General features: G+C 43.8%; 1 protein-coding gene across 4 annotated transcripts in view; it reads left to right on the top strand.

The window, feature by feature from the left end:
* Nucleotides 1–1,401: 1,401 nt before the first annotated feature.
* The window catches only part of NFX1 (nuclear transcription factor, X-box binding 1), an 82,589-nt gene continuing 66,848 nt past the window's right edge, over nt 1,402–17,142 (top strand). For all 4 annotated transcript variants that reach the window (XM_003263421.3, XM_012509010.2, XM_030817583.1 and 1 more), the window contains exons 1-4: nt 1,402–1,582; nt 5,416–6,423; nt 12,264–12,422; nt 14,200–14,277. In XM_003263421.3, the coding sequence (XP_003263469.1) occupies nt 1,558–1,582; nt 5,416–6,423; nt 12,264–12,422; nt 14,200–14,277 (1,270 nt within the window). In that variant the 5' untranslated portion in view covers nt 1,402–1,557. The remainder of the gene's footprint in view (nt 1,583–5,415; nt 6,424–12,263; nt 12,423–14,199; nt 14,278–17,142) is intronic.

Here is a 17,142-nt window from a genome sequence, read left to right as displayed (position 1 = left end):
TCTGGCTGGGGTCTTGGCACTGTCTTCCTGGCCGGGGCCTGGCACCTTAGCCCCCAGCCGGCCCGAGTGGGGGATATCGACACCCTCAGCTAAAGCACAAGCACCTTAGTCACCCCTCCTCTCCCCCCGCCTCCTGGCCTGCCACCCCACCCCAGCGTTCACCCCAAAGCACAATGCCCTGGTCACTTGGCAAGCGGCTGGGCCTGACGGAGGCCGAGGGGCAGACCGGGGCTCCAGCCAGACCCCCGAAAGGAAGCAGGTGCCCCACTTCCAGGCCTTAGTTGGAGCTGGGGTCCAGCTCCTGGGCCTGGGGTCTTCTCACCCCCACCCCCTTGTCCTGGGTAGGCCTCTGCCTGCCCCTCTCTGCCTTTTCCTCGGGTGTCCCTCCTCGAGCCCCTGCGGCACTGGTTGGGTGGCAGAGCCCACTTGTTTCAGGGACCCCAGGAGGTGCCCCCTGGCTCCCGGGACTGTGTGTGGGTCTGGGGGGTGGGGAGAAGGGTCGGGCAGGGGGTGCAGGGGAGCAAACTCCCCACCAGGAAAGCCAAAGATAGGGTTGTGCCTTACCCCAGGAGCCACCCCTGTGCCCCCCCTTGCCCTGCCGTTCACCCTCCACCCCTCCCCCCGGGCGGCCTGCTGCTTTTTCCTTCTCTTCCTCCCCTGCCCTGCCCTGAGCTGCATGGTTCCCCCACCCTGGGCAGCCAGGAAGGAATCTGAATGGAGAATCACCAGAGAAAAAAGACTAGGGCCCTCTCCTGCCAACTCCCCTTCCCTGGCCGCCCACTCACCCACACCCCTTTCACGCAGGACAGGCTGCCCACCCTCTCCACGTGAAGTGCCAACGCCCTCCCCACCCTGGGCCGAGCCCCAACTCCTCCCTGGGCCCCCAAGTGAGATTGCACATTTAACTACTGTAAGGAGAGGAGCGGCGTTGGCAAATGTGAACCATGAGAATATCAGTGATACTGATGAGAATAAACTAAATGCCTTTGTAAAAAAAAAATAAAAAAGTTTGGAGCCAGGCGTGGTGTCTCACGCCTGTAAGCCAAGCACTTCAGGAGGCCAAAGCGGCACGATCGCTTGAAGCCAGGAGTTGGAGACTAGCCTGGGCAACATGGCGAAACCCGTCTCTACTAAAAATAGCTGCGCATGGTGGCTCCGCCTGTAGTTCTAGCTACCCGGTAGGCTGAGGTGGGAGGATTAGAGACTGAAGCTATAGTGAGCCATGATCAGACCACTGCACTCAAGCCTGGGTAAGGCAGCAAGACTGTATATCAAAAAAGAAAGAAAGAAAAACCACAATGATTACGCAAGTCGCCGCCCTCCCTCCCGCGATTGTTGCTATTTCCATCCAGCTACTAGTCTCCTCCTCCCGCCCGACACCTGGCGCATCTATCTGACGCCACGAACGCGCCACACAGATTCGGGCTGCGCAATCTCTGTGGCCATCTACACGGCGCGCAGATGCGAATATTCTCGCGGCGCCGGAAGTCCGGAGCACGTGACCTGGTGACAGTGCTGGCTTGGCTGTACAGCTCGATCTAGGTTCTGCGGCACGGGATGGCGGAGGCGCCTCCTGTCTCAGGTATTGTCCCGGCCCGAGCGGGACTGGGCCCCTTTCGGGGAGCGGAAATTGGGTCAGTGACGAAGTTCTAGGGCCTCAGCCACTCATATCGCGAGAGTAGCACATGCTAGGGCGTAGGATAGTGGCTCGGAAGGGCCAAGCCCCGCGCATCGTGCGTATGGAGATCTGTGTCCTCTTGGACTAGGTGGTGAAGCCCAGTAGCTGGGTTTCGGAGGAGAGAGGACTTGTCCCGGCGCTGCGAGTCAGTGTGGGTGCCCTGCCCTCCCACAGGCTGTTTCTGGGGCAGCGGCGCACTGACCTTCGACAGGCGGGCGTCGGCCAGGTCACAGCCCGTGACGGTGGCGGGCTCTTGACGTGTAGGGTGTGGTGTGCTCATACCGCCTGGAGTGGTAGCGTGGGCGCGAGCCGAATTCCAGTAGTTTAGAGTCTCAGCCTGCCACAAACCCCGTGTGACTCAGTCTCAGTTTTCACATCTGTCAGTTGGGAGTAGTTAATTCCTGTGATGGCTCCCGCCCTATTCCGTAATTGTTCATTCACTCCCCCTCTTGGAGTTGCCTCAGTGTGTAGAGACAGCCTCATTTATTTGTTGATATAACATCCATTTCCTTAGGGTGTTCCATAGATCAGTGTTTTCCAAATTTGTTGGAGAGCAACCAAAAGAAATATTTTGCATCGCGACCTTAAATATTGTACACTTACATAAATATAAAAGCAAATATAAAAGCGAACCAGAAGTTTCTGGAAGCAGTGAGGTTGGTTGGTTTGTTTTACAATCAGCAATATATTCTGTTTTCTATTTCGTTTAAAAATATGTCACAGTCCACTGCATTCGTTTGATTTTATGGCCCACTCTGGAAAACAGGGCAGCAGTTTGCAGAATGGAGTTTGGAAACCATTGGTTTGAATCTTAGCTCTGTCCCCGACCAGCCATTGGGGCACCAAGAAGACCATATATGTATTTGTATATTGGGTGGCAGGTAAAATGTATTTATTACTATGGTTCTTAGTTTAAAAAGTTGGGGCCGGGCGCGGTGGCTCACACCTGTAATCCCAGCACTTTGGGAGGCCTAGGTGGACGGATCACGAGGTCAGGAGATCGAGACCCTCCTGGCTATCACGGTGAAACCCCGTCTCTACTAAAAATGCAAAAAATTAGCCGGGCGTGGTGGCACGTGCCTGTAGTCCCAGCTACTCGGGAGGCTGAGGCAGGAGAATCCCTTGAACCCTGGAGGCGGAAGTTGCAGTGAGCCGAGATCGTGCCACTGCACCGTGCCGCTGCACTCCAGCCTGGGCGACAGAGTGTGACTCTGTCTCAAAAAAAAAGTTGGAAAACACACTGCATTGGTGTACCCTAGTCTTGATGTGGATATTAAGTCTTCCTTGGGGTTGGAAAACTTTTTGGGCTGGGTATTTTGTTATTCTCCTCACCTAGTCCTTCACCAGATTCTCTAAACTGGATCTATTAATCGTCTCATCCACAGGCTCATTTCTGACTCATTTCTGTACCCTTCAGTGTTTGAAGAAGAATTGGATGGGGCCTAGTTGTGAGTCATCGTGTTGAACTTTGGTGCTGTGCCCAAGTTATTACCTCCAACCCAGAAAGTATCTAATGAGGCAAAATCTTCTAGTCCAAAGACCTCCTTACTCCTTTTCATGTACTTTAGTTTGATTTTGCTTTAGTTCCCATTCCATGTTCTTATTTTAGCATCATCTTTAGCCCACACCCTCATCATCAAAGTCTTTAAACGGAAGCCCAGTGCAGAGGATACTTTTCTGCCCTTGAGCAGACTCTGCAATGCCAGCCTTGTCTCTGGACTTTGTAATCTGCCGGTTGGATTTCCCTTTAGTCTGCCCTTCCCACCTGTTGGACACCTACTGTGCTGCTGTGTTATCTTGGATTTAGGGTACCACTTGTATTCTAGCCGTGGTGACTAGACATCCTATTTACTAACTTCCAGCTACTTGAAATAGTGAAATAAAAATAGTGCCTCTGATCTTTGCCATGGCCAGTTTCATGATCAATGTGTCCTGTTTCCCTTCCTCATGTCTCTTATGGGTTTTTTTCCTGAGGGCTTTGCCTGCTGCCTCATGTCTAGTTGAACATATCCTGTATATGAGTACATGCAGCCTTCTCTGGATTCTCTAGTTGCATCAACTCATTACTGCTTAACATGAAACACTCTTTTCCTATCCTTTACTAAGCTTCTGTAGACATCTTTACTGATCTTATTTCTGCCCCTCTTTCCAGTCTCGCTTTTTCAAGCCAGAGAGAACTACATGATACCCACTGGTCCAATTTAACCATTCCAACCTTTAAATTATCGTATGTTTCCAGAATACCTCTGCCACCTTCTGCATTTGTCTAATCCTCTTGTGATTTTGTGAGGCCCTCCATCCCATCCCCTAGAATTCTGCCTATGTGAAAGCTTTCAGGACAAATCCTGAATTGGGTGAGAGGTTACTCTATGACCTTTATGATCATTCCATTTTTCACTGTATGTTTCTATGGTACCCACTGCCCAAGCTCTGTTAGTGTAAGAGCGCAGTCTCTAATACACATCCTGAGTTGGAACCCCGAGTCTTCCTTGGAATTCCTCTGTGGCCTTGGGCAAGTTCCTACTCTATCTGTGCTTCAGTTTTCTCATCAGGAATGTAAGGATTAAATGAGTTAATACATGTAAAGTGCTTAGGATAGTGCCTCACACATAATACCTAATAAATGTTAGGTCTTATTATTAAACCTGAAACCCTCAGGCTCTATACTGCACCCATCTATGCTCAAGCCTCTGTGTTTCAGATACTCTGTAGTCCTAACAGCAATGATAGAGTACCATTTTAATCATTTTATGTGTGTTATTAACTTGCTTTACTCTTCACTGCAACTCTTTGATGTAGAGATTGTTACTATCTTCATTACATGTAAGGAAACTGGAGCTAAGTAACTTTCCTGAAGTTACAATAAGTGATAAGTGACTTAAACCCATGTCTTCCAGGTCTTACCAATTTATAGTATATTCTGTATGCTACACATAGTTCTGACTTTGCTACTAATTTTATGTCCTTAGGCAAACCATTTTGTCTTTGTGCTTCAGGGACTGAATTGACTGTACCAAGAAGCATCTTCTGGGGGAACATGAGTGGGTTGAAGGGGAGTATGCTTAATTTTTTCCACTTTGGGATTGTAGACCATATTATAGAGATTATGTATGGAAAACCCAAAATACATTCTTAGAGGAAGGAGATGAAAACTAATACACTTATTAATTACTATCTATGAAATCATATTTAAATTTCTCAGTAACCATTGAAATAAGTATTGTCATCCTTTACTATAGACAAGGAAACTAAGGCTAAAAGCAGGCACATGATATCCCTAAGTTCATACAATAAGTTGGACAGGCGGACTTTAACCCATTTTGGCTTAGTCCAAAGCCTGTTTACTTGATATTACACAATGCTACTTGTAGTGTTTTGAAAGAAGACCACATGGAACCTGATGATTGATATCCCTGAACTGTTAGCTGGCCTTAAATTTTTGTAATAAAATGAATACATGTATACATAGTACTTTATGGCCCAGGTGAGCATTTTTACTCAACAACACTTAGCTGTCATTGGCTATTGGTGTTTGGTTTTTGGACATGGAATAATGATTGATTAGTCCTCCACAAGCACCTTGAACCCATCACCTTCACTGGAAACATAGGTCTCACTTAACAGCATATTTTATACAAAGTTCTAAGGAAAATAATTTTTAGATTTGGCTTGGAGTCTATGACTTTCATGGATGAAGCTTAATCTCTTTATTGGCATGTCTATTTTTTATGTCCTAGGTACTTTTAAATTCAATACGGATGCTGCTGAATTCATTCCTCAGGAGAAAAAAAATTCTGGTTTAAATTGTGGGACTCAAAGGAGTCTAGACTCTAATAGGATTGGTAGAAGAAATTACAGTTCACCACCTCCCTGTCACCTTTCCAGGCAGGTCCCTTATGATGAAATCTCTGCTGTTCATCAGCATAATTATCATCCTTCAGGAAGCAAACCTAAGAGTCAACAGACGTCTTTCCAGTCCTCTCCTTGTAATAAATCGCCCAAGAGCCATGGCCTTCAGAATCAACCTTGGCAGAAATTGAGGAATGAGAAGCACCATATCAGAGTCAAGAAAGCACAGAGTCTTGCTGAGCAGACCTCAGATACAGCTGGATTAGAGAGCTCGACCAGATCAGAGAGTGGGACAGACCTCAGAGAGCATAGCCCTTCTGAGAGTGAGAAGGAAGTTGTGGGTGCAGATCCCAGGGGAGCAAAACCCAAAAAAGCAACACAGTTTGTATACAGCTATGGTAGAGGACCAAAAGTCAAGGGGAAACTCAAATGTGAATGGAGTAACCGAACAACTCCAAAACCCGAGGATGCTGGACCCGAAAGTACCAAACCTGTGGGGGTTTTCCCCCCTGACTCTTCAGATGCATCCTCTAGAAAAGGAGTATTGGATGGGTATGGAGCCAGACGAAATGAGCAGAGAAGATACCCACAGAAAAGGCCTCCCTGGGAAGTGGAGGGGGCCAGGCCACGACCAGGCAGAAATCCACCAAAACAGGAGGGCCACCGACATACAAATGCAGGACACAGAAACAACATGGGCCCCATTCCAAAGGATAACCTCAATGAAAGACCAGCAAAACCTACCTGTGACAGTGAGAACTTGGCAGTCATCAACAAGTCTTCCAGAAGGGTTGACCAAGAGAAATGCACTGTACGGAGGCAGGATCCTCAAGTAGTATCTCCTTTCCCCCGAGGCAAACAGAACCATGTGCTAAAGAATGTGGAAACGCACACAGGTAAACCTACCTATATAGGTGGAAATATTTTGTTGTCTTTTTAAATTTTTAAATAAGTCATATATTCACATAATTTAGAAAGCAGAAAGTATGAAAAATTACACTGTAAGAAGTCTCAATCTTTATTCACTGTCTGCCTAAGTTCTACCACCACTCGCTGCTCCCTGCCCCAATAGGTAACCACTTAGTTTTATGCATATCACAAGCAAATACAAATAAGAATTCTTTTTCTTTTCCAAATGAGGAATTTTGTAAGGGTTTTCAAAAATGCAAATACGGGTGGTGTAGATGTCTGGTTACAAGATTTTTTTGAGTTGTGAAACAAGTGGTGGGTGGTAACATCTCTGCTGCCTCTTTTGGTTTCATCCTGCATCATCTCATCTGCTTCATCTGGTCTGCTTAGTTGTAGCAGTTCCTAACTGGTCTTATCATCTCTTAATTTCTCTCTTTCAGTTCACTTCTTAAACCAGCATCAGAGAGCGATCTTTATAAAACACATATTTTATTTATTTATTTTTTTGAGAGGAGTCTCACTGTTGCCCAGGCTAGAGTGCAGTGGTGCAATCCCAGCTCACTGCAACTCCTCCTGGGTTCAGATGATTCTCCTGCATCAGCCTCCTGAGTAGCTGGGATTACAGGCGCCCGCCACCATGCCTGGCTGATTTTTGTATTTTTAGTAGAAATGGGGTTTCACCATGTTGGCCAGGCTGGTCTCAAACTCCTGACCTCAGGTGATCCGCCTCGGCTTCCCGAAGTGCTGAGATTACAGGCGTGAGCCACTGCGCCTGGCCTAAAACACACATTAAACTGTGTCACTCCTCTGCTTAATTCCATTTACTGCTTCTGCCTTACTTAACAGTCCCATCTTCTGCTGCCTCAATATCTACCATATTTTATTCCCTGGATTCTACACTTTTTTGTCTTTGCATGCTGTTGCATGTGGCTCCCTCTCTCTAGAATTTCTGTCACTCAGTTCATTGGCGAAGTCTTATTCATTTTTCAAAAGCTACTTTAGGCCAGGCATGGTGGCTCACACCTGTAATTCCTGCACTTGGGGAGGCTGAGGTGAGAGGATCACTTGAACACAGGTGTTCAAGAGCAGCCTGGGCAACACAGGGAGACCCTGTCACTACAAAATAATTAAAATAAAAAAATTAGCCAGGCATGTTAGCACATACCTGTAGTCCCAGACACTCAGGAAGCTGAGGTGAGAGAATCACTTGAGCCCAGGAGATCGAGGCTGCAGTGAGCTATTGTACTGCAGCCTGGATGACAGAACAAGACCCTGTTTTGCGGGGGGGAGAAAGTTACTTTAGTCACATGTCCAGGGAACCTTTTCTCACCTCTATAGATAGCATTAATCTCTTACAGCCCTTACACTTATGCCTGTCTCTTATATTTGCATGCTTCTGTTACAGAACTTACACTGGAAACCATAATTTATTTATGCTTCATTGTCCTCCACTAGTCCGTAAGCTCCTTAAAAACAGTCACTGTGTATTTCTTTTCTTTTTTTTTTGTGACCCTGCTGCCCCACACAGCTCTTGAAACATAGTAGGTACTCAGTTCTGACCGTTAAAAAGTTCATCCTTATATTGAACCAAAAGCTTCTTTCCTTTCCTTCCTATACTTTGGTTTAAGTTTTATCCTCTGGAGCAGCATAGCAACTAGTCTCTCTTCTCACAGCTCCCCACCTCCTTGTTGCAAATCAGCTTTTTGCAGTATTCGAAGACATCTGTCATTTTGCCCTAAGTGTATATTTCATCAAGCTGAATAGTTTTATTCTGCTAGCTCTTCCTCATGGACCTTCACTATCTTAACCCCTCTCCAGTTTAATGTGAGATACAGCCCAACCCTTGAAGCCACCCACCATCTACCCAGGGCCTGTTTTTACACCAGCCTATAGTTCTAGTTGCTTGCTTCATCGGGGTTGTTCTTGGAACCTCAATGTATACGTGAAGCAAAGCAATGTTATACTACAGTTGTTATTGAATCCTTAAGGCTGGTTAATAATTACCTCTTGCTTTATAGTGAATTATCACAATGTACTGGCTTATGATAACACACATTTATTATGCCACTGTTTCTGTGGGTCAGATGAATGGGTCCTGGTTAGCTGAGTTCTTTGCTCAATGTCTCCAAATTTGGCTAGGGATGTGATCTCATCTGAGGCTCAGGGTTCTCTTTCGATCACTGGTTGTTGGTAGGATTCAGTTCCTTACAGGTGTAGGACTGAGGTTCCTGTTTTCTTGCTGGCTGTTGGCCAGGGGTGTCTCTCTCAGCTCCTAGAGGCCACCTGCATTTCCCTGCCACATGACTGTACACAACATGATAGTTTGCTTCTTTGAGGCCTGCAAGAAAGCAACTGCTGCCACTTCAGATCTGACTTCTGTTTGATTTTCAACTCTTTTAAAATGACTTACTTGATTAAGTCAGGCCCACCCATACTCAAGGGGAGGAGATTATATAGGGTATGCATACCAGGGAGGTGGGAATCTGGAAGACCATCTTAGAATTCTACTTAACAAATCTCTTGGGGCCTTAACATTCTGACATTATTCATATCATTTTTGAGAACACTTCATTCATATTTATTGCATAAATACTATATACCAAGCACTGTTCTAGGTACAGGGAATACTGATGGAATTTACATTCTGGTAGGGAAGACAGGCAGAAAGCACTTAGATATTTAATATGTCAGGTGGTGATAAGGACTAAAAAGAAATATTAAGAAGGTTAAGAGGACAGAGTGACAAGAGTGCTATTTTACATAGGTTGACCTCTCTGATAAGGAGACATTTGAACAGAGACAAGAATGAAGTACAGAAATGCACCATGTGGCTAGCTTGAGAAAGAGCATTCTAGGCAGAGGGAGGAGCAAATTTAGATGTGGGGAGGGGTATTATAGGCAATGAAGGTGGGGGCAGGAAAGGTGGTCAGAGAAATAGCAAGGGCTGGATCATGTGAGGCCCTTAGATTTGGTTCTGAGTGAGATGAGAGGCTGCTGGAAGGTCCTGGGAAGAGGGATGGCATGATCTTACATTCTAAAATAATCACTTAGGGTCTGGATGTAGTGGCTCACATCTGTAATCCCAGCACTTTGGAAAGCCAAGGCAGAAGGATTGCTTAAGCCCAGGAGTTCAAGACCTGCCTGGACAACTTAATGAGACCCCCATCTCTGCAAAAGGCAAAAAAATAAAAATTAGCTGGACATGGTGGCACATGCCTATAGTCCTAGCTACTCAGGAGGCTGAAGTAGGAGGATCACTTGAGCCCAATGGGTCAAGGCTGCAGTAAGTAGTGATTGTGCCACTGCACTCTACCCCGGGTGACAGAATAAGACCCTGTCTCAAAATAATAATAATAATAATAATAATAATAATAATAATAGGCTGCTGTGTGGAGAATAGGCTCTAAGAAAGCAACAGGACAAGTTAGGAGGCTATTGCAGTTGTTCAGGTAGGAGATGATGGAGACTTAGACTAGAGTAATAGTCGTGGAAAAGGTAACAATTGGATAGATTTTGGATGTATTTGGAAGGAAGATTTTATGCCTGAGCAACTTAGAAGAATGGAATTGGCATTTACTGAAGTGTCAAAGCCTAGTAGAGAAAAAGGTGTTTGTCTGTAAAACGTTTCAGTTTGGAATAATTTCAGATTTATAGAAAAGTTGCAAAGATAGTTCAAAGAATTCCCATATATCTTTCACCCAACTTCCTCTAATGTTAACATCTTACTTAACCAGAGTGCCTTTGTTAAAACTAAGAAATCAGCACTGGTATAATCGTATTAAGTAAACTACAGATGTTATTCAGATTTCAACAGTTTTTCTGCCAGTGTCCTTTTTCTGTTTCAGGACCCAATCCAGGATACCATGTTGCATTTAGTCATGTCTCCTGAGTCTCCTACCATCTCTGACAGTTTCTTCATCTTTCCTTTTTGGAAAAGATGTTTTTGCTTTTGTTTTATTTACTTCTTATTCAGGGAAGATTTTTTTTTAATTTGGTTAAATTTCTGTAATCCCAATACTTTGGGAAACCAAGTCGAGGATCACCTGAGCCCAGGAGTTCAAGACCATCCTGGGCAACAGAGGTAGACCCCATCTCTACAAAAACTAACAAAAAAATCAGCCAGGTATAGTGGCACACGCCTGTGGTCCCAGCTACTCAGGATGCTGAGGTGGGAGGATCACTTGGGCCCAGGAGTTTGAAGATGCAGTGAGCCACGATCGTGCCACTGCACTCAAGCCTGAACTTTGGTGACGCCTATAACTTTCACAGAAAGAGGTTGTGGAACAGACTAAATATCACTCATTTATTCCTTTATCCATGAATTTAACAAATATTTAATGGAGCACCTAGTATATGCCAGACACTGGAAATACTACACTCAGCGAGGTAGACAAAACTCTCCCTCCTCCTGAGCTTTCAGTCTCAGGGTGTTCTCTATTTCTTTTGACATTAAACTGAACAATCAGAAAGTAAATCTTAGGAGAGCCAATATTATGGAATATTACAATGTGCGCTTTTGAGTCAGATAGTTTGACAAGTTTGAATTTTGACTTTTAAATTTCTAGTTCTGTGACCTTGGATAAATGATCTAACTACATGAAGCCAGTTTCTTCATCTGTAAATGGTACCTATGTTATAGCCTTTTTTTTTTTTTTTTTGAGATGGAGTCTTGCTCTGGAGTGCAGTGGTGCAATCTCGGCTCACTGCAACCTCCGCCCACCGGGTTCAAGAGATTCTCCTGCCTCAGCCTCCTTAGTAGCTGGGACCACAGGCGTGTGCCACCACGCCCAGCTAATTTTTGTATTCTTAGTAGAGATGGGGTTTCACCATGTTGGCCAGGATGGTCTTGATCTCCCGACCTCATGATCTGCCCTCCTTGGCCTCCCAAAGTGCTGGAATTGCAGGTGTAAGCCACCGTGCCCAACCTGTTACAGCCTTTTTGAGAGGACTAAATAGTAGTATGTAATGTGCTTGGAATGTTATATTTAAGGTTAATTTTATTCTTTTAACTTATTTGGACCTGAAAGCAAATAACAATAATATTGTGAAATAAATGCAATGCTAAAAGTATGTACTCAAAAAAGCATATACACACACTCACACTCAGTTTTGGGAGTATCTGGCTGTACTGAAATCTAGAAAGACTTTGCTGCAATTGTGTTGGAGGAAAAAAATCTGGAAGTGGGTGAAGGTATTCAGGAATAGATCTGGGAGGATTATTCTGATACTACACACGGTTCTCCATCACTGGATGTTGAGGTCCTGGAGCCAGGGACTGTAACACCACCATGGGGCTTATGGTAGGCACCAAGAATATCTTTGTTAAGTGAATGACTAAAGACTTTGAGGGCAACTGCTAGAGCCATCTCACCACTCATGGGTTGTTGGAACCTGCCCAGACTTGGGCTTCTTATAGCTGACACTACAGCTTCATGAGCCCCTTTCTAACCTAAAATCCATGGATCTGATAGATTTAGAGGATCCTGGAAAACAGAAAATGCAAAGCAAGATCCTGTATTGCCCAGTGGATCCTCAGGCTATGTTACAAGGGGCATTTGGCTACTCTGCTATTTTCCTGGGAATGTTTCCTTAATTGTGGGAATCCCCACCTGAGTGTCTCCTTCCTAAATCCTCTTCCTCAGCAAATTCCTGCCCCTTATTGGCCTCAGTCTGAATAGCCAGCTGTCTTACCCAGAATCAGATATCCCTTAAAATCTCTGCATTTGGATTCTTCTCTTGAATGACTTGCTGATCCTTGGTTGATTAAAGTGAGGAATGGTTTTTTATGTTTGAGTTTATCTTTTTTGTTATTTTGTTTTTTAAACAGGTTCTCTAATTGAACAACTAACGACAGAAAAATACGAGTGCATGGTGTGCTGTGAATTGGTTCGTGTCACGGCCCCAGTGTGGAGTTGTCAGAGCTGTTACCATGTGTTTCATTTGAACTGCATAAAGAAATGGGCAAGGTCTCCAGCATCTCAAGCAGGTCAATTAATTCTCTCTTCTGAGTAGTTCTTCTCCCCTATTTGATATGTTCAAGTATTAAACCCAGCTTTAAAAATATAGTTTAATTTCTCTTAACTACTTTTTCTGCAGGGAGAGTATGTTACCTTGATCATGTGTTTCATATGACCAGAATTAAGTTATAGATCTTAAATAAACCAGCTAAACATAACAATATTAAAATATATTTTAGGATATGATAGAATCAGTCACTCTTATTGAAAATGATGGCTTTTACTTATTATTTTTTCTTTGACATATTGATTTTGTTTCCTGTGGATACATACACAGAAGTGTGATTGCAGGATCATATGGTAATTCTATTTTTAATTTGTCTTCTTCTCATTTTTGGCCAGGCATGGTGGCTCACACCTGTAATCCCAGCCCTTTGGGAGGCCAAGGCAGGCAAATCACCTGAGGTCAGAAGTTCAAGATTAGCCTGGCCAACATGGCGAAACTCCATCTCTACTAAAGATATAAAAATTAGCCAGGCGTGGTGGTGGGCACCTGTAATCCCAGCTACTCGGGAGGCTGAGGCACGAGAATTGCTTGAACCCAGGAGGTGGAGATTGCAGTGATCTGAGATTGCACCACTGCCCTCCAGCCTGGGTGACAGAGCAAGACCCTGTCTCAAACAAACAAAAAAAAATTTTTTTTTCATTTTTAAATTTTTACTATGCATACGTAATAGTTTACATGTTTATGGGGTACACATGATATTTTGATACAAGCGTACAATGTATAATGATCAAATCAGGGTAATTGGCATATTGGGATTCCAACACCTCAAATACTTATCATTTCTTTGTGTTAGGAGCATCCCATTTCTACTCTTCTAGTTATTTTGAAATATATAATAAATTATTGTTAGCTGTAGTGCTACTAAACACTAGATCGTATTCCTTCTATCTAACTGTATATATATATTTTTTTTTTCGAGACAGAGTCTTACTCTGTTACCCAGGCTGGAGTCCAGTGGTGTGATCATGTCTCACTGCAGCCTTGAATTCCTGGACTCAAATGATCCTCCTGCCTCAGACTCCCAAGCATCTGAGACTACAGGCACATGCCACCACATCCAGCTAATTTTTTTTTTTTTTTTGAGGCGGTCTGCTGTGTTGCCCAGTCTTGTCTTGAACTCCTGGGCTCAAGCAATTCTGCATCAGCCTCCTAAAATGCTGGGATTAGAGACAGAGCCACCATGCCTAGCTAATGGTTTTTTTTGGTTGGTTTTTTTTTTTTGAGAGGGAGTCTCACTCTGTCACCCAGGCTGGAGTGCAGTGGCGCGATCTCGGCTCACTGCAACCTCCACCTCCCAGGTTCAAGTGATTCTCCTGCCTCAGCCTCCCGAGTAGCTGGGATTACAGGCGCGTAAAACCACGCACAGCTAATTTTTGTATTTTTAGTAGAGATGGTGTTTCACCATGTTGGCCAGGATGGTCTCAATATCCTGACCTCGTGATCCACCCACCTCTGCTTCACAAAGTGCTGGGATTACAGGCAGGTGCCACCACACCTGGCCTTTTTTTTATTTTTTTATTTTTTTATTTTTTTTTAATGAACCCCGTATTCAGTGGAAAATGCTGTATTCAAGCTAAGCAGTCAGTATTGTGAATTTGTTCCTTAAATGTCTGATATGCTTAACATTGAAATTATTACCACTACTTTAATATTGTGTCTTCCTATAGATTTAAATTTTTTAAATTACATGTAGCTTTTGGAAGAAAATTTATTTGGCCTACTCCCATTTTTCCTGACAGATGGCCAGAGTGGTTGGAGGTGCCCTGCCTGTCAGAATGTTTCTGCACATGTTCCTAATACCTACACTTGTTTCTGTGGTAAGTTTGTTTATATACACTGGAGTCTCTTTTACTACATATATTGTACCTTAGTTCAGGAAAGGTGGTCTGCAGGGCATGTTTTAAAAGTTCCTAATGAGACTTCAAAGCTATAGGAATCTATAAGACTATAATTATGTGGTCCATCACACAGCTAGAGCCACAGCCTTTGTGCTCCTGGCAAGCTGTTCTGGAGATAGCCAACCAGGCTCATGCTGCTTCTGGGCTGTAGTGCTTGTCTCCTTGGTCTTGAGACCAGGCCTGACCAGGTAGCAGAGATAGGTGTGGACGTGGGCTTCATCTCACCCCCAGCAGTTACAGCTTTGATATTCGAGATTTGAGCAGTATGAGTAAATAATAGTGTTTATTTTAATCCTGGAAATAAGTCACTGGTATTTATAATAAGCAGATTTTTTATAAACCAGCATTATAAACTCTATCCTGGCATCTTCCCTCTTTATGGCATATTTCTTTCTGTTTTTGAATATCTCAGTTCTCCCAAGTATTAGGGGAAAACTTCCTGTAATCCAGATGCTCATTCTTGCTGCTAGCCCATTTCTGCATGTTTTTTTTTTCCTTTCCTGCCTTTTAATGACCAACTTCCCTCTAGTTGTTGATTTTTCAGATTTTGTTTCTTTACTGTCTGTCTCCCTCCCTGAAGCATTGCATTTTTGCTTCTGTCTTGTTGCCTCACTGAAACTGTATTCAGAAATTACCAATGGGCCGGGCTTAGTGGCTCACGCCTATAATCCCAGCACTTTGGGAGGCCAAGGTAGGTGGATCACCTGAGATCAGGAGTTCGACACCAGCCTGGCCAACATGGTGAAACCCCGTCTCTACTGAAATAAGTTAGCTGGGCATGGTGTCGCGTGTCTGTAATCTCAGCTACCCGGGAGGCTGAGGCAGGAGAATCGCTTGAACCTGGGAGGCAGAGGTTGCAGTGATCCAAGATCATGCCATTGCACTCTAGCCCAGGCGACAGAGTGAGACTCCATCTCAAAAAAATAAATAAATAAAATAAAAACAAAGAAATCACCAATGACTCCTTTCCAACCATATCTAGGGCTGATTTTATAAGCTCATAATCTTTTTGGTAGAGTGATAGCCCTTGACACCTTTGACCATTCCCCTCTTGAAATAAGTAGCTCTTCCTGTTTGTTTCTGCATGCTCTCCTTATTTTTCTAACCAATTTGCTCATATTTCTCCTTTCCCATTACTTAGCTAGCAGCTTTCACAAAGGGTCAAATCATTTACCATCAACTGTGTCTTCTAGACGCAATACCTTGGTGAACTCCTTGACTTCCCCTTCTTTTCTTTCAGTTCTTAACCACAATATCATTTAAGATCTGACCCCAAACAAAGGAAGCTTCCCTCTTACAAAGGAAGCTTTCCTTTGTTTTTCTCTCTCTCACTTTGGCCACTGTTTTATTTGGAATTTTCTGGTCTTATATGTTTTATTGACAGAATCTGAGCCTTAATAGATACTAAATTGGTATTAGATGAGGGAATAAATATTCTTGAATATACTACTAGAAAGGCAGCATGAAACTGGAAGTAAGAGATCAATGGAAATTTGGGCAAATAGGACAATACCAATACTTAATACCTTATTTTGAAGGATTTTTAAACATAAAGTACCACAATGGAATTAAAAATCTTGTTAAAGCCTCTACAGGCAAATTAGATGAGAGACTCCAAGGCAGTATAAGAATGTGGAGTGAAGGTCAAGATGATCTCAAAGTGGTAAAATGATGTGAGAATGCACATAAAGGCCTTATTTGCCGATGACTTTGCCCCACACTGTTCTTCCAGGGGACCATTAATTTAACATGTTTTTATTGAGAACTTATTAATGTTCGAGGCACTGTGAAGAAACAGAGGCAAATAAAACGGTTAACTTACCAGAGCTTACAGTCTAAGAGTTAAGACACGATTAGCCTGATACTCTGCTAGAAGTACAAAGTACTGTGGGAGATATTTGGGGTAGTTACGACTTATAGCTGGATGATTAAGAGAAGCCTTCTTGGAGGAGGTAGAATTGAACTGGCATTGTAAACTAGGTAAAATCTTGGTAGGCAGAAAGATATGTTGAAGGGAATAGCATAGGCAGTTCAAAATCAACAGGGTTTAGGATCTACTGGGAGAAGAGTGATTCATCCACTTACAGAGCCCGAGATCTATGATGGTAGGGGAGTGAGAGATGACTGGAAAGGAAGGGCTGACCCTTTGATACCAGTCTCAGATGTTGGGACTTCATTTGGAAGGCTGTGGGAAGCCACTGAGGGCATCAACATGATTCTTTATGGAGATTAGTTTGGTAGCAGTGAGTAGAGTATTTTGGAGCCTAAACAATTTGGGACTTAAAATCCAAATGAAGAGTAGTACAAGCCTCTAATGAGTGTGATAGAAAAATATGGTGTTAGATTGATTCCTAACAGTAGTAGGAATGGGAGTCACCCAAAGTTTCATGCTTTTGGAAATGGTGATACCAAGGAAAAGGGCAGGTCAAAAGAACAAGGTCTGGTGGGGACAGTGACTACAGTTTAGAAGTGTTGAGCTCGAGGAGTGAGCAGAACATACAGTGAGATATGTCCAACAGGCAGGTAGCAATATTTGAGGAAAGACCAGGACTTAAAGATGAGAATCACAGCTGAGAGGAGTAGTTAAGACCCTAGCGGATGAAAGGATACAGAGTGAGAAGAGGGCGTAATGCAGAACACTTGCAGGGGAAAGAAAAGCAAAAAACCCCAAAGCATCATTTGGAGTCAGGGACAAGAGGTAGAGCTCTTGAGAGATGTTAGGGGAAAACCAGGGCCCTGTACTGGAACAAAAAAGCACAGAGGCAGGGAGGCTTTTGTTGTAGT

This window comes from Nomascus leucogenys, chromosome 8 (assembly GCF_006542625.1).
Source record: "Nomascus leucogenys isolate Asia chromosome 8, Asia_NLE_v1, whole genome shotgun sequence".
Lineage (NCBI taxonomy): Eukaryota > Metazoa > Chordata > Mammalia > Primates > Hylobatidae > Nomascus > Nomascus leucogenys.
The sequence above is the reverse complement of the archived record's forward strand: the minus strand, read 5'-3'. Positions and strand labels throughout refer to the sequence as shown.